Source organism: Schistocerca piceifrons, chromosome 2, assembly GCF_021461385.2.
Source record: "Schistocerca piceifrons isolate TAMUIC-IGC-003096 chromosome 2, iqSchPice1.1, whole genome shotgun sequence".
Lineage (NCBI taxonomy): Eukaryota > Metazoa > Arthropoda > Insecta > Orthoptera > Acrididae > Schistocerca > Schistocerca piceifrons.
In genome coordinates, this window is record NC_060139.1 from 507,375,782 (window position 1) to 507,403,025 (window position 27,244).

A 27,244-nucleotide genomic window follows, 5' to 3' on the forward strand; every position below is an offset into this window, starting at 1 on the left:
GCTGGGAACCATGTCCCCGCCTCCACATCTGCGCTAAAGTGTCGCTTGAAGACGGCTTAAGAACCTTCAGTGCAAACGGGGCGGGCGGGACACGGTGGTGGCGTCTCGTATATTTAGCCGCGGATTCCATGCGCGTGAGGCAGCCGCAGCGACAGGTTGTGAAGTGGCTGCACCTGCCACGCGATGTCAACACGCGCGCGCACGTGCCAAGCCCGAGGGCTCCCAGTGCCGGCGCGGTGACTGCGTGATTCAAGGCGATCGCCGCTATCCCAACAGTCGCACACAGTCACGCATCCGTTTAACAACAGCCTCTATAAGTAACATACTGCGCAGCAATACCTTTGCATACGGTGTTGCACTGCCGTTTACTGAGCAAAATACGAGCTTCCCGACTATAGGCCCAGATTTGTGATTATTTTTCCTTGCAGATCTACACGTCGTTCTTATCGGTACAAAATCGACAGATGTATAAATGATCTCTGGAGAACTCCAACAAAGTGTCATATTGATTTTATTGTTTACAGCCGCGCGGAGTGGCCGCGCGGTTTGAGGCGCAATGTCACGGACTGTGCGGCCGCTCCCGCCGGAGGTTCGAGTACTCCCTCGGGCGTGTGTGTGTGTGTGTGTGTGTGTGTGTGTGTGTGTGTGTGTGTGTGTTCTTAGCATAAGTTAGTTTAAGTAGTGTGTGAGTCTAGGGACCGATGATCTCAGCAGTTTGGTCCCTTAAGAATTCACACACATCTGCACATTTTTTGTTTACAGTCCAAAAAGTTTCTAAACTGGATTAACAATGAATAGAGAACGTATTTGACAAACAAAAAGATTCCAACTGCATATGAACCTTCACTTATAGAACACGACCGGTTTCGTGGTATCAAATAACATCCTGAGACGTACAAAAATCATTAAGATATGAAGCGCATGAGATGGGAAGCAAAACGACCCAACCTCCTCTAAATGAAATGAAATGAAAGTATGGCATTGTTGGCCGGGAGGTCCCATGCGGGGGAGTTCGGCCGCCGTATTGCAAGTCCTTTTTAGTTGACGCCACTTCGGCGACTTCCGAGTCAATGATAATGAAATGATGATGATGGACACACAACACCCAGTCATCTCGAGGCAGAGAAAATCCCTGACCCCGCCGGGAATCGAACCCGGGACCCCGAGCGCGGGAAGCGAGAACACTACCGCAAGACCGCGAGCAATAAAATGTTATTGCCTGCAACAAGCAGGACCCACACATCAGATTCATCAACTGAAAAAACCGGCACGTTAAAGCCGCGTTAACGTCACACCATACAGGGCCTGATACAGGGTGTCCTACATAAAGCCGGTGCACCTCACGCCCGAGATTCAAGTAACAGTGATTTAACTAAAAAAAGAATAGACAACAGTAACGTTGAAAGAGATGTAGTTAATTGTTTATGAGAGACGCGGGAGATGGTGGCCACGGGCGCCCAGGCATTGCTGACTTCGTTTGATTATGTTACCAGCAGCACGCTGAATTCTGCAGGGGTGATGATGTTAATTTCTCTAGTAATTTTCCTTTTAAAATCGCCTATTGTGCGGGGACTGTCCGCATGAACTTTGCTTTTTAGTGTGCCCCATAAATGAAAATCGCACGATGTTAAGTTCGCGGTTTTGGAAGGCCACAGGTCTCTACTGACACATCTATCTTCAGAGAACACGTTGGTGATGTAAGCCATACGTGATCGGTTGCTCCATCTTATTGGAACATTCCACATTACTTCTCTGCACCTGTTAACTGTACATAGAAAGAAACGAAAATCTCTACATACTTGGCACTGATTAAGATGTAATTGAAATATTGGGGCCAATAATGTGCATGCCAGACAACGCACACCAATCGCCTGTCTTCTCTGAGTGGATAGGTTCTCCATGCAGAATATGTGGGTTGTCCTGCGACCAGTATCTGCAGTTCTGGGAGTTTACATAACCAGACGAATGAAACAAGGCCTCATCTGACATGATGTGAAGGAAAAAGTCCAAGTGACCGTAAGCAACTGATATTAACAGCCAGTCACAATAATGAATTTATTTTCCTGATCCTCAGGATTGTACCACATTCACACAATATGCTTTTAATTTCACATCTTTTAGCACACAATGACACGAGATACACCAATCTGCTGTGATAGCATCCTTACCGACTTGCGGGGAAATCTCGTTATGTCCACGCAAATTCTGTTTATAGTTTCAGGTGTCGTCATTATCAGTCACCTACTCCTCTGCACATTCTTAACGTATCCTACAGCTCTCTATTTCTTGTACAAATCTTTAATAGTTCTGGCTGTGGTGAGTTTCCTATCAGGATACTTCGCTTGATACGTTTCTTTACATTCCTTGATGGAGCCTTCACCGTAACAGTTCGCTGTTCTAATGCCAACTGCCCCATTTCTATAACAACTGATGGCCGAGCGGTTCTAGGCGCTTCAGTCTGGAACCGCGCGATCGCTACGGTCGCAGGTTCGAATCCTGCCTCGGGCATGGATGTGTGTGATGTCCTTAGGTTAGTTAGGTTTAAGTAGTTCTAAGTTCTAGGGGACTGATGACCTCAGCTGGTAAGTCCCATAGTGCTCGGAGCCTTTTTTTTTTTTCTATAACAACTGAACAACACGAGCTTGTCACGACGACTGACGCACGACCACGCAGCTGCACCTAACTTTTAGGCAGCGTAGACAACTTTCGAGGCAGGGTCGCCACTTCACAAGCAAATGAGACTCGAGATGATTTATCAATATGTGAGGGGTTCCGGTTTTATATGGAACTCTATGTACGACGTTTAAAAATGCCTGTTTTTTCAACTGGTGAATTTCGTGACGCCCTGATTGTTGTGGGTAACAGCATTTTATTTCGATTAGGCTGAGTCCCCCTCCTCCTTATCTCTTGGGTTTAAAGTTTTAGCGGCGTCTGTACACCTGAGAATGTGATTTGATATCACAAAACCGGTTATGTGTCTTTAAATAAAGGTTCATATACGGCTGGAAGCGGTTTATTTGTTAAATATGGATTACATCAGCTGCGGTTGCCCACAACATAAAACTACAAGTAAATAGAGGACAGTGAAAGTGGTTGTTTTAATGCTCCAGGTGTTCTAAATATTCTCTCCCTCATTTCAGAATAACGCACAGAACTTTCATACAACCATGTACAGCTGCCAGGAAAGTCCTTCTTTGGGATGATGATCAACTCTCACGTTACAGTGCCTTGAATGTTGCTTATGTCAAAGCGTGGACCCTTCATGTAAATTTCTGCACTTCATCGTTTTTTTCGTAGTTTTCCAGAAGAGGTCTCTCCATGTTTTGCATTTCAATGAAGTGGCGGCAGGTGTCCACGTGTCGTTCGTTTTGCTCGGGAGTCAAGGTGAGCAAGACAAATGTCTTGAACACTTGATGCAGATATGTTACTCCATTGTGATTAGTGACCCGACAACGTTGACACACTATGGCCGAGCATTCAGTACTTAACACCGCCTGCTCACAGTTGACGCGTCGAATGCACATCTGGTGTTTACAATTGTTAGTTCTGCTGTTACCGTGGTTATTGCGCTGACGTGACTTACACACCAGGAATAAAATCTGTCTCTGGGCTTACACGAGGGTTGGATAAAAAGTATTGGAAACTCTGCCGTAATATGAAAAGTGTGTCTCAAATGGCTTGTGCTCTGTCTGTAGCTGACAGCTAGTCAGTTGAAGTTTTGCAGTGAACGGCGACGGCTGTATTTGCGTCAGTTGCGGTGTGTACCGTCTCAAAGTGCCAGGGGCCAGTTCAAGCGCCCTAACAGTTGGTCAGTGCAGCCTACTACGCAGTTTATTGCGACATCATCCTCATCCCGCACTGAGAAGAAATTGCACCTTCTGGCACTCCATCTCAATCGTCCTTCATAACAATGCACGATGAAACACAGAGAAGCACGTGGTGAGCTCCTAGCGTACATGGGGATGGGAGATATTGGAACATCCATCGTATACACCCTATAGGAGTCAGTGCTACTACGGCGTGTTCACCAAAATGAAGGAACCTCTTCGAGGCACGCGCTGCAACACAAGAGAAGACATCATCCGTGCCGTAGGCCGGTCATTGCGAGACGCTGACAGAGATGGAAGCGCTATGGTGTACGATGCCTTCCATCTGGAGGAGGGGGGGGGGGGGGGGGGGAGGTGATCGAGATGTGGGGCCGATTACACTGAGCGCGTGTAATACGGTGAATGTCTGTCAATAAAGTGTTGCCGCTACTGTTTTCAAACCCATGTATAATGCAGTAATCAGTCTTTGTCGGGTACCATGTATAAAACATTTTGTGATCAAGGCTGATCACTTTATTAAAACTGAATTGGGATCACTGTTTTCCAACCACGTTATCAAAAGCGAAAATCAAAACGTCAGAGGCTCCGTTAGGTTGCAGCGCAACTGTCTATAGGAAGGTAGCAATGCCCGAAGACGGTACCGTAGCGAATTGTAGGGAGACCTTCAACGGCGTTTGGATAAGGGACTATCAGCTGACCCTCAACGTAAATGAATGTAATGTTTTTCCCATGAGTGTGTGAGGAAATGTACGAGGTCTGTTCAAAAAAGTCGTGATGTCGCGCCAATGGTGTGTTGGAGCGAAATGCTGTTGGTATCCCTGCACTCTCTTGTGTGTAATGTGTAACTGCCGGAAGTTTCATTGTCGTATATCTATTAGTTATTGTTCAGTACTGTATTGAGTTGGCTATTGTGTCCCACAGTTTGTGAATGTAGACAAGACAATATTAGAGGAGCAACGCGTCTGCTTTAAATTTTGCGTGAAACTCAGAAATCCTTTACGGAGAGACAACACCAAATGATGTAGGAAATCTATGCTGATGAATGCTTACGCCGTAGTCGGTGTTACCAATGGTTCACATGGTTCAAAATAGGTCAGACGGAAGTTAAAGATTATCCTCGTTCAGGACTCCCTTCGATGTCTATCGACGACGCTCACGTCAGGCACGCCAATGAAATTGTGCGTGTCAATTTAACACTGACTGTCCGAGAGATTGCAGAAGAATGTAAAATTTCAGTTGGATCATGTTATAAAATCCTGACAACATCTTGGAATGCATCGCCTTGCCGCCGAGTTCGTACCACGGCTCAAGAGTCAAGACCAGAAATCGCCTCGCAATCTGTGAAGAGCTTTTGGATTGAGCAAATGAGAACGAGATGATGGTGATGAGACATGGGTCTATGGTTATGATGTTGAGGTCAAGGTTCAGTCTTCAGAATGTGTTGGGAAAGCTTCTCCAAGACCAAAAAAAGCTCGTCAGGTTAGGTCAAATGTCAAAGCCAAGCTGGTAGTTTTCATTGACTTTGAAGGGTTAGTTCATCATGAATTCGTGCCTCAGGGACAAACTGTTGATCGAAGGTATTATCGGGACGTGTTGCGACGCCTACGAGAAAATATGAGAAGGAAACGGCCTGAAATGTGGCGAGACAATTCATGGCTCTTATATCGCGATAACGCACCTTCACATTCATCCCTGTTGATGGTGACACTTGCACAAAAAACAAAATCTTCGTGCTGCCTTATCCTCCGTACTCTTCAGACCTGACCCCTGCAGACTTTTTCTTATTTCCAAAGTTGAAAGTCCCGTTGAAAGGGCGAAGATTTGCAACGATAGACGAGATTAAAGAAAATTCGCAGGCGGCACTTCGCGCGATTCAGCAAGGGACGTACCAAGACTGCTTCCGGAAGTGGAAACGGCGTGGGAGCGATGTATTGGACAACGCGGCGTATTTCGAGGTAATAAGTAAAAAGTAAGCGTATAAATATTTTGTGGACAGAGTTCCCGAATCTTTTTAACAGACTTCGTATTGGGTAAGTACCTAAAGGTAACCATCCGTAGGGTCTTTCAAGCGGGATGACAACACAAAACAAACTATAGGAAAACCAGATGCCAGGAGATGGGAGAATCTCAAGATAATCCAATTCATCCACAAAAGAAGTGGCTTTTTGTGTACTGGTTTTCAGTCTGGAACCCTTTACCATGTTGGGTTACTAGGAGAGATAGGAATATCCAATGAAGAGCGAAATATTTCGTCATGGGGTCGTTTATTTGGCTCAAGAGCGTTACTGCAGTTCTCAACAAGCTCAAGCAGCACATGCTATGAGACAGGCGTTTTTCATCACAGAGATTTATTGTTAAAGAACATACATCACAGGAAAAGTCGGCCAACATATTACATCACATTGACCACGAAGAGATAAATTGGAAGTCATATGGAAATTTATTGACAACCATTCTTCCCATGTGTCAATCGCGAAAGGAGCAGGAAACGATTGGAGGAAGTAGTGGTACCAGAAGTGCCCTCCACCACACGTCACAAGGTGGTACACTGAGTATAGATGTGTAATGGAAATGCATGTGTTCAATAATTTCAACACTGACAAAAATACTACATTAATGAAATGTATCTGTTAATGCATGGCTTGATTAATGCCTCACATAAAGTGGGACACAGAGCTGCTAAGGATGCCCAGTTGGCTTTGCTCATGAATAGTTTATCTGGAGACAGAGGTTTTGCACAATTTCAAAGTGTCCGGCTTGTTGCTCCTCAACAGTGAGTACAGGAAGTTCACATAGGTGGGGATCGACCTTACCATGCTGTTTGCATCTAAAGTTTTTGATATGAGGGTTACTGGGACAGAAATCTCCAGTAGTCTGTAAATAGCAGTTTAAGCAAATTTATTAATAATCTTTAAACTACACCTTTGCAAGTCTTCTCTATGAACTATTCACACTGAGAAGATGTAAGTACTGGTAGCTTTTTCTGTTGGTACTAGGAGTATGACCTTTGACTGATGTTCACTTGTTTCCCATCACTAGTGAGCATATCAACAAATTTAAACCATTTTGAATTCAATTACAAACAACATTTTTGTTGTCTCTAACTTTGTGTGTTAGTGTACTTTTGTTTACGAGTAGTGGAAGGTGGGGTAAAGTGGCCGGAGTGGGAAAAGTGGAGATCGCAAATTTTTTGCCCTTAACAATGCTGCTGCCTGCCTAGAAGTGGTCAAAATAGTTCTGTTATACATCACCATTGTTGTCAGTAAGGTTGATGGAGGAAGCTTGTTCCGTTATGTTTTAATAAAACGTGTCTGATTTTCAGTCGCCTGATGTAAAGTAAGTCATTTACATTATTCTTGTTACTTTACCTAAGTGCATTGTAATAAGTTTTTTACAGTTTCAGTGATTAAACAACATCCTTTGACCTGCCAATATACTGTAGTAATTTGTTTATTTCTGTCGCCAAGGTGGCCACTTTTCCCAATAGTTCATTTTTCATGTTTACTTCAATAAGAGCTGGTTACTTCTCATTAATTAATCCTACAGATTGACTTCTAAAACCCATTATGCACAAAGCTACCACATCCATCATTCTGTCCCTTTGTGATGATTTTGGATTAATAACCCGTCTCTGGTCTGTAATATTTGACATAATACAAAGATCCGATTGAAAATGGTCTGCTGCAGTCACCTGGCATTATATCGTATAGAGAAATGGCGATTTGAGCTAGCGCACACGGGCTATTTTAGTCGCCGTGACTGTTCCGTCACTCTTGTCCAGTCTGTAGATATTTATGTAGATCTGGGCTTGTTACGATGTGGCAGCCGGGTGACTCGTTTGTCTGCCACCCCTCGGAAAAGCCCGTGACAAAGCTATCGCAAGGTTTTGATCCCCCCCCCCCCCCCCTTTAATCTGCCCTTGCCCATGCATGAAGAACTCACAAAAAGAAACTTGCTAATAACACATGTTGCCCGCAGTCAGCAAGCAAGGAAATGAAAGTAACTAGACATATTTCACTCATGGAACGTATTTCGCGCTGTTTTTCCTCTAATTATTCACGAAATTCTCGCGTGGTGGTTATACTTAACATCATACCATAGTGCACTCTGATGAGACATTTGCAAACTTATTCCAATGGTGAACAGAATAGCCAATGGCATAAAGAAAAAGAATTGTGTAAAACACTATGAAAACAGTAAAAAAACAGTAATACCAAAAGTCAACTAATGATTAAATTAAGCATAAAAGAGATATACAGAGATAGGGATTCGATAACAAAGTTTCAGCAACTCTGTTCATTCACTTTTGATGCAAACAGCGGAATGCAAAAATTGTACGATCATTTGTAGGACACCCTTAGGCTTAAACACCAGAGCCTTTGGAACGCCCATAAGAGCTGTACTTCAAGGAAGACGCTCTTCCCCCCCCCCCCCCCCCCCCCAACACAGAGCTAAGCGGCGTTTCAAAGTGCAGCCTTACGAATAGCTACTACCTGTTCGAAAAACATTGCTTGATATCACTTATAAACAGTTCAAGAAACGTTGACCACTGTTAGTAAAATCCACATAGGAATTATTCGAAATGTGTTCTGATAATTTAAATTCTGTAATACATTAATGAGAACTGTTTTTAATATATATTATGGGGCAGCTCTGCCTCAGAGTATTTAATTATGAGCCGCACTTGGGACATATCGTAATTAGTAGCAGCTGCTTGGGGTGCCAGGCTGAGAGGGGCGCAAGGGGCACCTATGCGTAAGAGTCGTGTGTATCACAGTTAGTAGAAAAACTGACACAGGAACAAAACTGCAAAGGAGATCAACGCCACTGCAGAGCATTTGCAGACATCTATGGCATTCCAGATAGGTTTTTCAAACCAGCATATGAAGAAAAATTCTGAAGAAATGTTCGCAATATCATTAATATGCAACATGAACAGCTAACGAACCAAGACACTTCCCTGTGATATACCTGAAATTATTTCTGCATCTGTCAATGACTCTCCATCCAACTCTGCATCCTCCCTACCAAAGAATACTCAATCCAGTCACAAATTTTGCTTGGAACTTCATACAATAATAAACCTAGGTGTGATACTGAGACAAATGCTTTTCGGATGTCGGGAAATACTGAATTTACCTGATTGCCTTGACCCACAGCTTTAGGTACGTCATGTGAGAAAAGTGTGGGTTGGGTTTCTTGCGATCAATATTTTGTAAATTCATGTTGGCTGGTATGGAGAAGGTCATTCTGTTTGAGATACTTCACTATGTTTGATCTTGGAACACATTCTAATATTCTGTGACATATGGATGTCCAGGGTTCTGGAGGGGTCCTTTTGTGGATCACTTCTGCTACTGTTTTTGTAGACAGGTGAGACCTTTGCTTTCTTCCAACTTCTGGACACTGTTTTTTATTCGAGGATTCTATGATGTGTTAGAATTAACAAAGGGGCTAAATTCAGCTGCAAAATTGGGTATGGAATCAGAGAGGGATTCCATTGGGCCCTAGGACTTTGTTCATTTTTATCTACTTCAGCAGTTTCTCAATGCCACGGACACTAATACTTATTCCACTCACCTTTTCAGTGGTACGAGAATTAAATTGTGGCAACACTCTTGACTCTTCCATTGTAAAATAATGCTGAAAATAGAGTTATGCACTGCTTTTGGTTTGCTACTCTCAGTTTCAGTTCTTTCTTTTCTGTTTTAAAAGTAATAAGCTGACTTTGTATGATGCTTTCTTTCAGAACATTGGAAAATTTTCCATTGCATTCTTTCAATTTTTGGATGAATTTGAGGGTTTTCAGATCACCCATCATTACCAGGGAAAATTAAGCTGCATGAAGCACTGAGCTTAATAAATGACATCAATTTTACCAGAAACTCTGAGCTTTTTTGGTCCCATAAATAATGTAACATATTCAGGCTTCGATATTTACAATCACTGTGGCAGTAATATGTTGATTCCACATGTTACAGTTTTGTTTCCAGTAGTTGCAGCTGAGATTTTGATAAATGATATTGTATAAAGACCTGTGTCTGTGATAGAATAATGCGAAGTGGGAAAAAAAAAAAAGAAAAAGAAAAAAAAGAAAGAAAGAAAGAAAGAAAGAAAGAAATTGTTGAAAGACTTCTCATTCCTTGAAGGACAGGGTGAATATATCGGTTGTAGAGAGTGTGGTGCAAAATTTATCACTGGGGACATTATTCAAAATAGATCATTGAGACTTAGTTGATAACTGTCAGTGGAGACAGTCACAAATGCAGAAAAACAGACTACTGCACAAGTAAGTAGCTGCATTTACATATCACACTGTGATGGATTGCAATGCTAATATGACTAAAATGTTACTCAGTCAGAAATTTTCAAGCTCCCAAACTAAAATGAAATTAATTATTACATATGTAACTGTGCTATTTGCTATGGAAAACCTGTTAATAATCTTTGAGTTGCATAATTTATTTCAGTAATTTCCAATTTGTCCAGCCAATCTGTTTAATTGTTGTTTGTTAGGACACAAGTACTTTAATTATTGTGATGAACCTACTCAGTCAAATTCAGTTCAAAACCTCAAAAATTTGTATTGGTGTACAAGTCATAGGCCCAATGAGATAAATGAATTACAAGTACTGCCCGATATACTTAACATCGGATTGCTGCAGAGTTCTTGAGCGTATTCTAAGATCAAATGCAAATTTTCATGAGACAAAGGTTTCTGTCCACAAATCGGCATGGATTTAATAATCATCACTCATGCTTGCCTTTTTCTCATATGATATCCTGCAAACAATGGATGAAGGCCAACAGACAAGTTCCATGCTCCTAGATTTCTATAAGTAATTTGACACAGTAGCCCACTGCAGACTGTTAATGAACGTCTGGGAATATGGAATAGGTTCCCAGATAAGTGAGTGGCTCACATACTTCTCAAACAGGTGAACTCATTTTGCTGTCCTGAGCATCATCAAAAGTTTTCCAGGAAAGTATAACAGGCCCACTCTCATTCTCTATGTATGTAAGTGATTCGACATTTTGGGTGAGCAGCAGTCTATGACTATTTGCTGGTGATGCTGTAGTGTACGTGAAAGTGTCATCGTTGAGTTACTGTAGGAGGATACAGACTGACCAGGACAGAATTTCTACTTGGTGCGATTAATGGCTACTTTCTTTGCCTGAAAAAAATTAATGCAGATGACTAGGAAACACAAATCTGTAATATTTGAATTGAGTACAATGTGTTTCAAAAAGAATGACCTGACTTTGGATGGTAATAATTATGAAACATGGGATTTGCCACCAAGGAAATATGTGTTGTTTGTATGGGCTCATCCTGTAGTTTCAAAAAATCACCTTTAGATGTCGCTCAGTGAGTCTTCTCTGTTTTCAGTCAGTCAGAAGGAAGATGGCACCTGCTTGACAGGTGTTTTGTGTGCTGCAGTTTGCATAGACTAAGTCAGTGATTTCAGTCCAGCATGCTTTTTACTTTAGCATTTATTTGAGCACAGTCCACGAAATCTACTCACCTCACAAGCACAGAACTGGCAATGCCTCATCCAACTGTCTGGCGAATGTTAAGGTGTCATTTGGTCTATAAACCATACAGACTACAATTAGTGCAAGCTCTTCAGGTTGGTGATCAAAGGAAACAGGTTGGCTTCAGCAATGCTCTGCTAGAGAACATGGAAGACAATAAATTTTTTACCGTGATTAATTTTCAGTGATGAAGCAACATTTAATGTCAGTGGTAAAATAAACCAACATTATGTGCACATATGGGGACTCTAGAATCCTCATGATATTACTGAGCATAAATGGGACTCACCAAAAGTAAAATTTCTCATTCCATTTCTTGTGAAAAAGTGTAAATCCCCCCCTCTTTTTTTTTTTTTTTTTTTTTTTTTTTTTGGAAAAATGAGCTGGAATGAGCTATTTTCAAATGCTGCAGCACTGTCTCATTCCAGAACTTCAGGAGGATTCTGATGACTTCATGTTCCAACAGGATGGAGCTCCACCACACTGGCACAACAACTGCTTTAATGTTGGATAGGGCACTTTGGAACTTGAGGCACTGCCCTGCATTCTTGGCCTCAAAGATTTACACAACGCCACGCGATTTTTTCCTTGTGGGGATGTGTGGAGGAAAGTGCATTCATCTCCCCTTTACCTTGTGACATAGAAGATGTGAAGAACAGAATAACAGCTACCATAACTTCTGTAAAAGCAGATAAATTGTGTAAAGTGTATGGCAAATTTAGCTATTGTTTAAATATTGATTGTGCTGCTGGTGGACACACAGAGCATTTGTTATAGAATAGCTAAAACTTTAAGCTTTTGTGAGTATTTTGCAATGCATCCCATATTTGTAATATGTTTCTAACAATAAACACAGAGTTTTTAAATCAGGCCATTCTTTTTGAAACACCCTGTCTTAATAGTATGCTTCTTGACACAGTCAGGCCAAACCAATAATTACATGTATCATTGAAAAATGATGTGAAATAGAACGTGCACGTAAGGATGGTAGTAAGGACAGTGAATGGTTGACTTAGGTTTATTAGGAGAAGTCTAGGAAAGTGTAGCTTTCCTACACAGGAGACCACCTGTCAAGCACTTGTGTAACAAACTCGAGTGCTGCTGAAGCATTTTGGATTCCTACCTGGTCAGATTGAAGGATAAAATTGATGCAATTTGCAGGCTTGGTACTAGATTTGTTACTGGTAGGTTCAATCAACACCCTAGTATTATGGGGATACTTTGCGAAGTGAAATGGGAATCCCTACAGGAAAGATGATTTTCTTTTCACAAAATACTATTGAGAAAACTTAAAGCACCTGCATCTGTGGCTGATTGCAGAATGATTGTACCACAATAAATGTACATTTATATTTCATTTGTTAACATATCAATACAACCAAACATAAAATACACTTTCCAAGACTACGGAGAAGACTTCTTTGCTTCCAATGCAATTGCAACATCAGATCAAAAATCTCTATTTGGATTTGACTTACATAAGGGTTTTACTGATTCTGGACTCCCTTCGTGCAGAGAGTTTTTGGAAAAGTAAATGGACCAACATGTGCACAGTGCATCAAGTTTACGAAAATGTTACTCAAGCAAATGCTGTGATGGAGTAATAAATATCATTAAAAATGAAATAAAAAAATAAAATGATTTGGATGTCACTTGACATGCCAACTGATCCTATGAATCATTTTATTTCTGCTGTCATTGAGGATTATTAGATCCTTCAGAAGGTGAATCAGTAAAAGAATTCCTGTTTACAAGAGTGCCTGGAAAAAGTTAACAATTCATGTGTCACATAGTTATTTAGCAATTCCTTACAGTTACTGTGACCAGAAGAAATTCAATAAAACAATGTACTGCTCTTAATCTCAGATACTGTATCATACATGAAAAAAGCAGGGACAACTTTAAAAGTGCTATTTCCAAACATACTTCAGTCTGCATAGTATGCTCTTTCCACTGAGTGAGAAATGACAACTTTCATAGTGGCCAAGTTTGGGTTCCTGCCACAAGTGTTCTGCCAGCTCCAAGGAATAGGACAGCCTTTGATGAAGTCAGTGTAAATTATGGATGATGCAGTGCAAAGATTGGAGAGTGTGCCAGAGAAATAAGGCTCATTGGTTAGGTAGAAGCTTAAAATGATGTTCTTAAAAAAACCTGATCTTGCCAAAGTTAGAAACATGTCCAAAATTCTACAAGGTCACCATTCTATTGCAGTAGAAATAGTTCATTGTTTTAGATTAACTCCAATTACCTCTATCGATTCTGAGACGTCATTTCCTCAGATGAAGAATAGATTATCTGAAAGGAGACTCGGCAGGACTCCCGAAAATTTTAAAAAGCGTTTGGGTATCGTGTGCAACCAATAAGACAAAAAGGCATCGTAATAGAAAATTTTTCATTTTTCCTTCATTTACCATAAGAATTGTGTTTAAGACACGAAAGTTACATTAAAAATATAACACAACACGATGTTGATATAAATATGTTGACTGTGTGCTTGACTGAATAGTGCAATGTAGTATATGTAAAGGTATACTATAAGGATTTTCTATAGATTCTTTCCTTGCCTGTTTTAGCTATTTATAATGACTGTTTGCCCACCTATTATAATGATTAATAATGCCTAAACTTCTGGTCTCTGGTTACGAGCATGGCTTCATTTCACCACTCAACTTAGATCCCTTTCTGTTGCCTAACCCTTCTTCAGTGGTTGGATAACCTTTGAAGGTACTGTATTCCAAGAGTGACACTGTATGTACTAGGCTGCCCTAGTGGACACATCATAACCTGATGTAAAACTGATCAATGTGATGTTCCTGTTAATATGCTTGGGTTTACAGCGCAGGCAATCATTAAAATTCTCATTTGTTGACAACATTTGGATGCCATCCTGTGAGTTCTCAAGTTTCTAATGATACATTGTTTGCTATCTTTATCGTCAACAACATTCTGCAGCACAATGCAAACCACCATACTCTGTCATCATTTTTCTGTGGAGTGTAAACGCTGTCAATTTTCTATGAGACACCTGTTGTGTTTATGAATATTTCAGTAGCCTTGTCCTACAAACCATGAAGATACACTTCATTCACGCTCACTGAAGGAATGCTAAAGTATCCCTCATGTACATATTGCACAGGTCTAAATGACATAATGCATCGTAAGCTTCATGTTTAAAAGAATAATGGAGTACCTCTTGAATCATTTGCCTTATCACTAGTTTGAAGAAAATAAACATCTCTAGACCCTATAAAACATGCCAAATGACAGTTTTCTTTGTAATAGAGAACAACTGTTTTTCTTCTGCACTGCAAGAATATATTTTCTTTACAGCATAGAGTAACCTACATAAACTATCTTCTGATTTTCATAAGTGTCTTTCTCTACCGTCAGAAGTAGATCTTCCACTTAAGAAGTTATTGGCATAAGAAATAGATAACATGTGAAATTCTTACACAGGTGAAGCTGAAAATTCAAAGCTTTTAGTCAAAGTAAAATACTAGGAAATGAAAGTTGGAAATTCGTTTGCTCCTTACCTCTTTCTGGTCATTTTGAGTTTCATGTGTAGAGTCAGCCTCTTTTGCTTCTGCAGGTTCTACATTGGTACCACTGCCCGATACCTCTGTTGCAGTAACAGCAGTCCTTTTCTCTAGAGCATCATCACTGGATGCACTGTAAAAAAACAATTCACTCTCAGTTGTCTTTCAGTAGTTCTGTCATCACTGAGCAATTTTATCAGATTTTATTATTCTGACTGAAGCTTTGTACTGTATTTATTCCCATATAACTTTTTTAAATTAAAAACTGTCAAAAGTGTTTTGCCACAAGATCAGTCAGACACAAATTATTAATGTCTATGAAGTAAATATCTGATTGTAATAGACATACATTTAAGACAGTGCATAATGGCAGAACATCCATACTTCTGAAAGTTTTGCCTATGTTTTCACACCAAGGAAATTAAATGTTGCAATATGCTATTATGACACCACATAACAAAGGTTTTTCTCTAAGTTCTGAATGCCAGTGCGTACTACATGAACTGTCTTGCCACAAATTCCGTGGATAGACATTCTGTTGTTGATACTGATAAATGTACACAAAAGTTTGGTTTCAAGCTATTAGATGTAAATTAAGTCTGTTTAACATTATATAGCCACACTTGAGTAGAAGTTCATTGGTGTTAATGTGCACTATCAGGAAGCTGAATAAAAACAGAAACTATACTACACCACCTCACTTCCAATAGCTGAAGAAATTCTAATGAATGTTATTTTGACCACCTGAGTCAAGTGGGACCTTGTCAATGTGCATTTGCAAGTACACAGCAATGGATTAAAGTTATACTTTAACTGTTGTCTTGTCCATCAAATGTGATAAATACAGGGTGAACCAGAATGACATTGACAAAATTTCAGATGTTGTTCAGGGATATAGTCCGAGTATTGTGGTATAAGGACCAGTGTTCTTCAGCAGGTCCTTACAAGGTAATAGTCTAATTATGATTTTATTGGTTTGTGACTCCAGTTACCTTTGTTTTTTGTTAAAGTATCTTCACAACATTGAAATCGCCTGCACAATTCAATCATCAAAACATACAACATGAAAAACAGAGTAATACACAGATGCTAAAGTCCTGTGATATCTTTGCCGTCACTGCGGAAACAGCTTGGAGTAGCGTCCTTGTGCTCCTCTTCCATTACATTCAGAGAACCCATACACAAGGTGCATATCTGCCAACTCTTTGTCAGTATACCTACAAATACTGCTGTGTGTCACTGTTACTATAAACTAAAGGTGGCAGAAAAACAAACCAGAGACAGAACACATCAATACTGAATGCAACGTTGAGAGCCAAGGGAAAAGTGGGGATTACTGTTGTGAACAGGAAGTACCTGGATTGAATAAAACAAGTTTGTTTCCAAATGAGACACAAAGTGCTTACTGTTGTCATTTGCAGTATTGTGTCAGTGAAGAACAGATTTGAAAATAAATGAGGGTAAGAAATCAGATGAAATGCAATCATTCTGTAACATGCCAATGGAGACCATGGGTCCCTCATACCAAAATACTCAGAATGTATCCCTGAACAGCACTAAAATTTTTTTCAGAGTTCTGGTTCATGCTGTATATTAATATGATATATTTTTTTGAATGGAAACAATAATACTCAGCAGTAACTCATTAAATCATTAGTTGTGGCATATGCTTTCAAGATTTCTGTTTTTGTTAAGAAGCACGCACGCACGAGAGAGAGAGAGAGAGAGAGAGAGAGAGAGAGAGAGAGAGAGAGAGAGAGAGGGAGAGAGAGAGAGAGAGAGAGAGTTGGGGTACGTACATAGCATCTTTACTGAAGTAACAGTTTATTTTATAATTTTTAATGACATAAGGGCAGAATTAGCATTTCCAGTGAATTAGTTCGCTTAGCTCTTTTAAAAATGTTATTTGACACACACTGATTTTTCCGGAAATCAAATTATGTCAAACAGCAGATGCAGCTAAAATATATTCCAAATTACAGATTTAAGAATTATCAACTGCTAAATTGCCTTTTAACTATTGTTATTTGTATAATTATACATAATACGATGTTCCATAAATACAATTACATTTCAATGCAGGAATATAAGGAACAAGAAGAAAGTTTTTTATGCATGCTCTGTGGCTTTAATAGAGAGAGACCCCGCAGAATTAACACATGCACATTCCAGACTAGTACACATCACAGAATGATTGGTTGGTTATAGTTGTGCTGTAGTTCCAGTCTTTTGTTGTTTAACACTCACGTCACATGGACCAGAGCTGACTGATAGCATACAACACAACTGACACAGATACTACTGCCTTATCAGCATTCCTGATAAAAGCTTCTCTTACAACTCTGTGAGATACTTTCAGTTCATATCAGAGAAGAGAGTAAAAGGTTTTGGTGAGCACTACATTCTGTCAAGGTCTTAATTAGAGAAGATTCAGTTGTCATAAGGCTACTCTCCAAATTATATGATTAACTTACAATATGGCCACAAATTACAGCAATATTTTTAAGTACAAATCAGCATGTACTGAAACATAAAAATTGTGACTTATGTTTGGAAGCCCAGGCAACGGTAAAACTCCATGTTGTGGGGGAAAAAGTAACTATAGGAATTGTAAATATTTTGGACTTGCTTACTCCTTACTGAAAATTTAAAATTTCATCAACATTTATCAATTTCTGTTAAATTTGCATTAGTGTGATATCCCTTTGCAAACAACTCAAGGAGTTATTTCCATGTATTTATTGGCTGTGCCTCTTACAAATATCATAAATCAACTAGAAGGCATACTCTTGCAGCCCTATCTTACCAGATTCCTCAACTTACAGAAGTAATGGCAGACTGGTAGGAAATCAGTCCACACACACACACACACACACACACACACACACACACACACACACACACACACACACACACACAAAATTTTATAACCATGTTCCGCACTCTCTAATCACCAGATTGAAGTTTAGTTTAACCATGTGCAGCTTCATCAAGTTAACTTGAACATGTCTCTGGTATTTTATAAGTAGGGACATCAAAACACAGCAAAATAAGTGGAAGTAGCAAGTTGCAAATACCTGCACTTCGGATATTCTTGGGCAAAATTTACTATTACAGTAAATTCACCTCAAACACAGTACAGGTTTTGTACACGTTAAATAGTTTTCATTAAAAAGGATATAAAGTTCAAATGAACACATTAATGTGAAATGTGGTATCACCCCCAGACACCACACTTGCTAGGTGGTAGCCTTTAAATCGGCCGCGGTCCGTTAGTATACGTCGGACCCGCGTGTCGCCACTATCAGTGATTGCAGACCGAGCGCCGCCACACGGCAGGTCTAGAGAGACTTCCTAGCACTCGCCCCAGTTGTACAGCCGACTTTGCTAGCGATGGTTCACTGACAAATTACGCTCTCATTTGCCGAGACGATAGTTAGCGTAGCCTTCAGCTACATCATTTGCTACGACCTAGCAAGGCGCCATTACCAGTCACTATTGATGCTGTAAAACATGTACCGTCAAGAGCAATGTTCACCAATTATGGATTAAAGTTAAGTATTCCAGCAGCTACGTACGTTTTTGGCTATTCTCATTTCCGTGTCCTGTTCCAGACCTCACGCCAGCCTGCGTGAGCTTAAACGCGTGCCTTTCGGCTTCCTCATAGTGGCTTGGCTGTCTAGCCAAGCCACAACATGAAATAACATTTTACCCTAAAATTTGCCATGTATTAGACCACATGCACACCAGGAAAGTGTTTAGTTCTGGCCACTGAAGCTTCCCAAATGGCTGAAGAACAAAGAAAAATGAACAGCGCAAAGCAACCACAAGCATTTTACTCACAAACTCTTAATTCTGCCCAATCTAGCTACTTCAGAATAGAAAAATAAGCACTAGCAATAACCAATAAAGTAGAAAAAATAGTTTTTTTCATTTGTGTATTTTTCACTATAATTTTGAAAATGAGGTAGGGGACTTGTGATTTGAAATGGATTTCAACATTTATGTCACAGTCAAGGGTCTCCCTATCACTTTCCACATAGTTGCAGTGACAACAGCAGCAGACCCGTTACTCCACTCAGTAGGAAGTAAGTATGAAAAAAATGACGAACTATTCAGTGCTGGTACACTTCCGGTACTGATTATATATTTTTCCCTATACCATTCATTTAATGTAGAGTGTAGAGTCATTTTGCTGGTAATAACAAATGATCACTCTCCAGATGCACATTCTGGAACTTCTACTTAAATCTCACTGAAACATGTCTCAGATGGCAACATCTACCATAATATGGTTAGCATATTATGTCAATGTCAAATGGGTAGCCCACATTTACCAGCTTGGGCAAAGAGCAACATATTTCCCCACTGAAATTGCTGGTCCTGTTCTATGTGTGAGCAGCTATGGAAACAAGTGTTTCTTACGCAGAATTTAGGTCACTGTTGTCAACATCACACACACTCCAGTTTCTTATTTGTGCCACAATTCACTCCCACCACAGCCGAAAGCACAATTTCAGCACAGTCTGGGAGTACTGAACAAATCGTCTATGGCTTTTGATAAGCTAGACATGTCCCAGGCAAGCACCTTATGTAACTTTGCCATTTCTGGCTGGGTATACAAATGGTAACCAGGAGTTCCTGAGGGGTGGTGGCTCTAGTTCTCCATAACCACAGGCTTTGAACATGCTTTAGCAACCACTGTACAGAACTAGGATATGATGGTAGAATGTTAAGTCAAAAATATATAATAATAACAATAATAATAATAATAATAATAATACTGATGATGAAAGAGGGGTGTTCAATAAATTGTGAGTGTTCAAGAAGTTGTGCAACACTTTTTTTTGAAACCAGGTTGGTTTTATTCAGTATACCAACACACCATATTATTCCCTGCTATTCACTATTTTGGCTACAGAACCCTGTTTTTCAACGTAATGTCCATTCAGTGTGATGGCCTTAGGCCATCTTACTGGGAGGGCCTGTACACCCACCTCGTACCACACTCCTGGTGGATGTCGGTACCAGTGGAGCAATTCCACACAGATGTCCTTCATTGGTCTGTATGGTCTTCTACCAGGCAGCGAGGAAACCAGTAGACACATACACCTGAGCACCTCAATTGCTGGACAACAGAGACATCCAATTGTGCAGCAAGGTGTGCGATTGTGATCCACTGATCAACTTGAAGGAGAGTTTCTGCCCATTACAACACACCAGGAGACACAGCTATGTGTGGCTGGCTGGCAAATGGTAGATCGGACAGGTTTGCGCGACCCTGGTGCAATGACGACAGATAGCTCACCCAACAAATCACCATGCTTTCTTTCACTGCCAGATCTACATTCTTCAAGTGCCTATGAATATCTCCAGTGCTCTGGTTTTCCAGCAAAAGAAACTCAACTGCAGCTCTCTGCTTCGAATGTCCCTCTGCTACAGATGCCATTTTGAAGGCTATGTACAGACCTGCCGCCTATCAGGACTTCACTAACAACAGGGGCTGAAGTGCAAATATTCCTGATGTCCAGCAACAAATTCCACATTTTTTCAGTTGAGATTGGCTGAAGAAATGTGTTTCATTTCTTACTGAATGCCCATTCCACAAACTCACATTTTAGTTGTGCTACATACCAACATGGTGGATGATAGATGACGAGAAACAGGAATTGGTGAGAACCACTGAACACCTACTACACCACACTTACAGGGTGTTTCAAAAATGACCGGTATATTTGAAACGGCAATAAAAACTAAATGAGCAGTGATAGAAATACACCGTTTGTTGCAATATGCTTGGGACAACAGTACATTTTCAGGCAGACAAACTTTCGAAATTACAGTAGTTACAATTTTCAACAACAGATGGCGCTGCGGTCTGGGAAACTCTATAGTACGATATTTTCCACATATCCACCATGCGTAGCAATAATATGGCGTAGTCTCTGAATGAAATTACCCGAAACCTTTGACAACGTGTCTGGTGGAATGGCTTCACATGCAGATGAGATGTACTGCTTCAGCTGTTCAATTGTTTCTGGATTCTGGCGGTACACCTGGTCTTTCAAGTGTCCCCACAGGAAGAAGTCGCAGGGGTTCACGTCTGGCGAATAGGGAGGCCAATCCACGCCGCCTCCTGTATGTTTCGGATAGCCCAAAGCAATCACACGATCATCGAAATATTCATTCAGGAAATTAAAGACGTCGGCCGTGCGATGTGGCCGCGCACCATCTTGCATAAACCACGAGGTGTTCGCAGTGTCGTCTAAGGCAGTTTGTACCGCCACAAATTCACGAAGAATGTCCAGATAGCATGATGCAGTAATCGTTTCGGATCTGAAAAATGGGCCAATGATTCCTTTGGAAGGAATGGCGGCCCAGACTAGTACTTTTTGAGGATGCAGGGACGATGGGACTGCAACATGGGGCTTTTCGGTTCCCCATATGCACCAGTTCTGTTTATTGACGAAGCCGTCCAGGTAAAAATAAGCTTTGTCAGTAAACCAAATGCTGCCCACATGCATATCGCCGTCATCAGTCCTGTGCACTATATCGTTAGCGAATGTCTCTCGTGCAGCAATGGTAGCGGCGCTGAGCGGTTGCCGCGTTTGAATTTTGTATGGATAGAGGTGTAAACTCTGGCACATGAGACGATACGTGGACGTTGGCATCATTTGGACTGCAGCTGCAACACGGCGAACGGAAACCCAAGGCTGCTGTTGGATCACCTGCTGCACTAGCTGCGCGTTACCCTCTGTGGTTGCCGTACGCGGTCGCCCTACCTTTCCAGCACGTTCATCCGTCACGTTCCCAGTCCGTTGAAATTTTTCAAACAGATCCTTTATTGTATCGCTTTTCGGTCCTTTGGTTACATTAAACCTCCGTTGAAAACTTCGTCTTGTTGCAACAACACTGTGTTCTAGGCGGTGGAATTCCAACACCAGAAAAATCCTCTGTTCTAAGGAATAAACCATGTTGTCTACAGCACACCTGCACGTTGTGAACAGCACACGCTTACAGCAGAAAGATGACGTACAGAATGACGCACCCACAGACTGCGTTGTCTTCTATATCTTTCACATCACTTGAAACGCCATCTGTTGTTGAAAATTGTAACTACTGTAATTTCGAAAGCTTGTCCGCCTGAAAATGTACTGTTGTCCCAAGCATATTGCAACAAACGGTGTATTTCTATCGCTGCTCGTTTAGTTTTTATTGCCGTTTCAAATATACCGGTCATTTTTGAAACACCCTGTATATTAGTCCTGCTCATAATACACAGTACCATGTCTGTATTAACCTTTATTTCCCTAGTTACTCACAGGAGTGTATTGTTTCAAATTCACAAATCTCTATTTCTCCTAACAACATGAGTGCTCCTTTTGGAAGCAATAACACTGACTTAATGAACAGAGATTTGGACAGAGCACTGATGGCATCATCACAAAAGATGTTATGAAACTACTGTAGGACTAGTCTTCCCCTGAATGTATTTGCCAATGTCAAAAGAGATGGATCATAAGAGCAAATATCACAATTTTGTATAAATAGAAAAGCTGCAACTGTGGAATATGTCAAGAGGTTGGGAAATCTGATTGCTTTGGGCTGAAATATTTACTTCCTATCAAGCTGTTTAGGGCTGTAACTCTATAAAACAGCTTGTAAAATTCCTTATAGTAATTCAAACCTGCACTAATTAACAATTAAAAATCCACTAGAGGTGTTTTCTCTTGCTTTTATTTGATGATTATAAACGATACAAGATCTAAAAGAAGAGTGGGAAAGACTGGCATTGTGGAGATTTGAGTGCAGACCTTCAACTTTGTGCCTTGAAGCCTTTTAGGTTGAGAGGACAAAGTTCAACTGTATTATTAAGGGGGAAAGAAGACATTGTATCAATAATTTTTTAACTCATTCAACTGTACTCCAAACCAACACAGGTACGGGATAGCACTGACCTGTTAAAACTGTGGTGAAAGTTGGGATTTTCCAAATTATCTAATGAGACAGTGCCCAAATCAAGACAGACCACTTGTTCAAACCATCATTACTGTGAACCAGTAGCCAGTCTTAAGCTATCAATAAATAAATGATCACCAAGAGGAGAGGCTGTGACTTCAGTCATGCAAACAATGGAGGCACTTTTGTCTCATATCGGAGCTACATATAACACTGTTTGGAGTGTGTGATACATCAGAAGTTCATGACAGCATCCTCTACAGAAAGTTGTTGCATCTCACTGCAAGTGCTAAAGAAATCTCCCCTTATCTTTTTCATTTCATACATGAAGGCTGCAAATTTCACTAACTCCTGTGGATTCGAATTGTTATCCTCCTGAATGTGAATCCAGTTCGTTAACTGCTGTGCCATCTAGCTCCATTTAACTCTTAGTGAGAAGCCATTAATTCCCCTCCACAGATCTGAAAGGGACATTGCATGTCGAAGTTTGTTCACAAACCAACGGCAGTCAGCCAACTTGTCTGGTTCATTGAATCCAGACTGCTCCTTGCTTTTTTTTTTTTTGATAAAAAAAAGAAAGAAAAAGAAAAGAAAGACTTGAGATACTATTTTCAGGTATAAATCACCAAATGTCTCTACAAATTGGGCTCCTGTTGATGTCTTGATGTTTTTCTGCAGTCCTCCCTTTCTCCTGTTATGTTATGTATGGAGTTGGTGGTATTCAATCAAATTGTTTTGTGCAATGTATGGATGAACCTCAATGAAGTACTGAAAGTGTTACCCTATTTATAATTGCTAGAAATAGTGTTACGTCCTCAGCATGGGGCCCTATTCAGTGTTTCTTATCAATAAACAAATTTTCAGTTGTCTGGCCTTCAAACAACCTCCTTAAAATAATACAGCGGAGAGCAGTTGCAATTTGGGAGTTCAAGTAATGTTAATTGTTGGTGAGAAAAGTGTGGTATGCACTTCAGGGCTTTGCGAATTGCCTGGAGTCCAGCTTAAAATTATGATGGATATTTTAGAGTGTTCATAGCGACTAGTTCAGTACTTTTGTTCATGTCACTTGCTATGTGGGGTGACCACAGCTGTTGTGATCTATTTAATCTGATAAAACAGCAACAGCCCCAAATATGACTTACTGATCAGTCAATCATAACTAGTTTCATGATCATAAAGTCACATCTTGAGGTTAAAAACCAGTGAACCTTAAACTGTGATCCCACGAGGGTAGATAATAGACATCCCCTCTCTTCCTACTTGAACTTTGTGTATAAAATCCACACCGTCATCCATAAAATGACAAGATGGAAGTCATTAAGGGGTGTGAGTAAACCACAGGTGAAGCGGGCCCACAGATGGAGCGGCCAGGATACTGCCATAACACACATGTTACTAAAGCTAAATCCCCATCTTTTTTGTAAAGAGTTCCAGGAGCTCAGTGCCCTCTACCAGTATACATCTCAAAATTGGTAGAAGACTCTGTGCTTAAATTCCAAGGCAGGAAGTCACTGATGCCCAGCAGTTCTACCAAAATTTTGTGGAACAGTTCTGTGTCATTTTCTACAATATCTCTTCCAATTTTTTGTAACAGTGTTTGGGAGGGTGTCATTTCTACTTTTCTAAGTAAAATATTATGTATGCACAACATGTGCATCCAGACTTTTAATGTTTTATGCCTACACAATTACATTTTGGGAAAATGTCACAAAGCTCCTTAGGTCACAAGCAATTAGCATATTTTCTTATGCAATGTCACTGATTTTTCATGCACATTATTTTTTTTTTTACAAGGACAATCTACTGTCAGGTTTATAGTACACAATCAAAACTGTTATATGCAGCTAAATAAATTAATGAAGGTAGAATAAAAATTTTGACTGATAGGGCCTGTATTTTATTATTTTATGATGTTCCCTCATACCAGACACAAGTCATTCTATATAAACTATAATTCAGAAATTAATTAGTGTACCTGAAATAATAATGAAGTGCCCATCTGAAAGTGCATCTTTGGTCTGAGAAGTCAAATTGCTATTGGATCATGATTAGTGCATTAGTATGAATTATAATTCATAAAGCCCACAGATAATATGAACTATGTTTAGAGTGAATCTAACTAGCACAGTAAATTAAAGTCATATATAGCTTTTTTTACTGTGAGATCCTGAACAGTAGTTCCACCGACAGCCAAATACTGCTAACAAACATTTACCCCACAAGGATTTGAAATCGCTACCTTTGAGCTGTGACTGACATTTTTTAAACACACTATATTATAATGGCACTTAAAATGTTTAGGCTGTCTGAAATATCCCACAGATTGCAGCAAATTTGTGTCTGCCTCTCAACTAAATTTGTCATAAATGGAATGACACAATTTCAGAGACTTGCAGACATGATTTTATGTATATAGACTAAAGCGGTGAGTGAAAATTTGTATCATGGTTGGGAACTGAATGCAGGTCACCTGCTTACTATGCAGGAGCATTAGTCACTAAGCCACATTTGCACAGTGGTTCACGGAACTGCACGGATTACCGTGGCATGCCTTCTACTCAGTCCAAATTATCACTGCCTCCCCTGTCTACTTCAAATTCCCCCTTCCACATGAACAGAATTGCCGAGGCTCTCCTTGTTCTGCAATAGCACCTCAATATCAAATGTAAATGGGGGATCCAACCTGAAACCCAGTAGAGTGGAGTAGACTGGGGGGGGGGGGGGGGGGGGGCAGTGGCTATGGTTTGATTCCCAGCCTTGGTAAAAGTTTTCACTTATCGCTTCAGTCTGTATACATAACATTGTCATGTTGTCCATATCTTGTACTTTTGTAAAGAACTGTTGTGAATATTGCTAATTTCTACTGCAACAAATACTGCAAATAATACTTCTTTTCTGTTTTAAAACTTGGTCCATGTAAGTCATTGTCCAAATGGCTACAGCTTCTTACCTTTCAGTGGGAACATCACTTGATGTGAGACTTGTTTCATCACTGCCAACACTATTGAGACTGTTACAATTCATTTCTCTCTGTCGGCGCTCTTCCCACTGCGCTCTGACTTCATCTTGCACTCTTCGTTTCAGTTCTTGAACTCTCTTGCGTTCCTCTTCAATTACCATACTACCTGGATACAACAGATAGCTTTGTTATTTGCTGAAAGTATACACTATATGTGTGTTTTAACTGACCTCAAAATAATTTTTTACTAGGATTCAGTCAAACTAAAGCATGTTAATTGCTAAATTACTAAATACAAACTAGTTCTGAAGATTGTTTGGTGAGTGTATGATTAATAGTACCTACCAATACTTGAAATTAAAGTTCTCTTTATATTAATTTTCAAGTAATATTTGCACTTTAAGGTGGACTGCATGCTGTTTTGATGTGCTGAACAACTTTTTACAATACCAATAATCCTTCTTCCAAATAATGCTGATGCCACAATGTAAAGTGCATGTTACTAACATCAATGATCCACACTGTACACAAGCTTTCAAAATTTTTGTCTCTAGAAAAAGTGAAGGAACTTACTACAGTTTTACTTCTGAAAACAGCTTTTCAAGTTTTGTACTTTTGTGACTGACTATGAATGCATAAACGGGATAATATCTTCTTAAAGTGAAGCTATATTGCTGTCAGCACTTCTCTGTTTACTTCTCCATAAGAGAGTTTATTAAGAGGTAATATGTATCCCCAATTTTTATATTCATTTACCTTGCTGAGCTAAATGTAAATGGCGGTTCCTCTCAATCTCTTGAAGAGAAGCAATTGTACGTCTTCCAAGAGAACCTGTTGCTAGGTCCATTGGTGCTCGAGAAGTCACACGACTGATACGATCCAAATCTTCTTGAGACTGCATGCCGTTAGGCTGACCTGCACCATCAGACTGGAAGAAAATTATAATTAAATTAAGCTACAAGATGAAATCTGGAGAATTACATCATCTCCAGGTTAACTGGACACATAATAGCAACTGTAATAAAAAAATATAAAAAAGTGTAAAAACTTTAATTAGGAGGTTAAATCGTCAACCCACTGCACTGAGCCAGCTACACCATTTGCCAAAGCTGTAAATTTATCAAAAGTTAACTGTCATCAGACTTAAATAAAAAGATTCTTCTAAAAAGCAGCAGCCTCAGCAGCAGTATTCAAAGAAAAATGAAGGTTCACATAATTACAGACAAAAAGAGAGGAAAGGCTGGAGTTACCAAAACTAAAAAGAGAGTGCAAGAGTTATGATTTTAAAACTGAGGTGCTCAAGTTGGTGAAGACCAGTAACCAAGAGAACAAAACAAAGGATATTTATATTTGCAAAGCTCTGAGATGTATCTAAAGGAAGAATCCATATGGCAAGTATGGTGGACAGCTAACAAAGTTACAGATAC

The 27,244-nt window shown here is 40.1% G+C and overlaps 1 protein-coding gene across 3 annotated transcripts in view; it reads right to left on the reverse strand.

The window, feature by feature from the left end:
* LOC124777967 (pleckstrin homology-like domain family B member 1) overlaps positions 1-27,244 on the reverse strand; it is a 1,066,194-nt gene that overhangs the window by 208,765 nt on the left and 830,185 nt on the right. For all 3 annotated transcript variants that reach the window (XM_047253529.1, XM_047253528.1, XM_047253527.1), the window contains 3 exons: positions 26,574-26,745; positions 25,809-25,983; positions 14,897-15,032 (listed from right to left, as the gene is read on the reverse strand). In XM_047253529.1, coding sequence (XP_047109485.1) covers positions 14,897-15,032; positions 25,809-25,983; positions 26,574-26,745 — 483 coding nt within the window. The remainder of the gene's footprint in view (positions 1-14,896; positions 15,033-25,808; positions 25,984-26,573; positions 26,746-27,244) is intronic.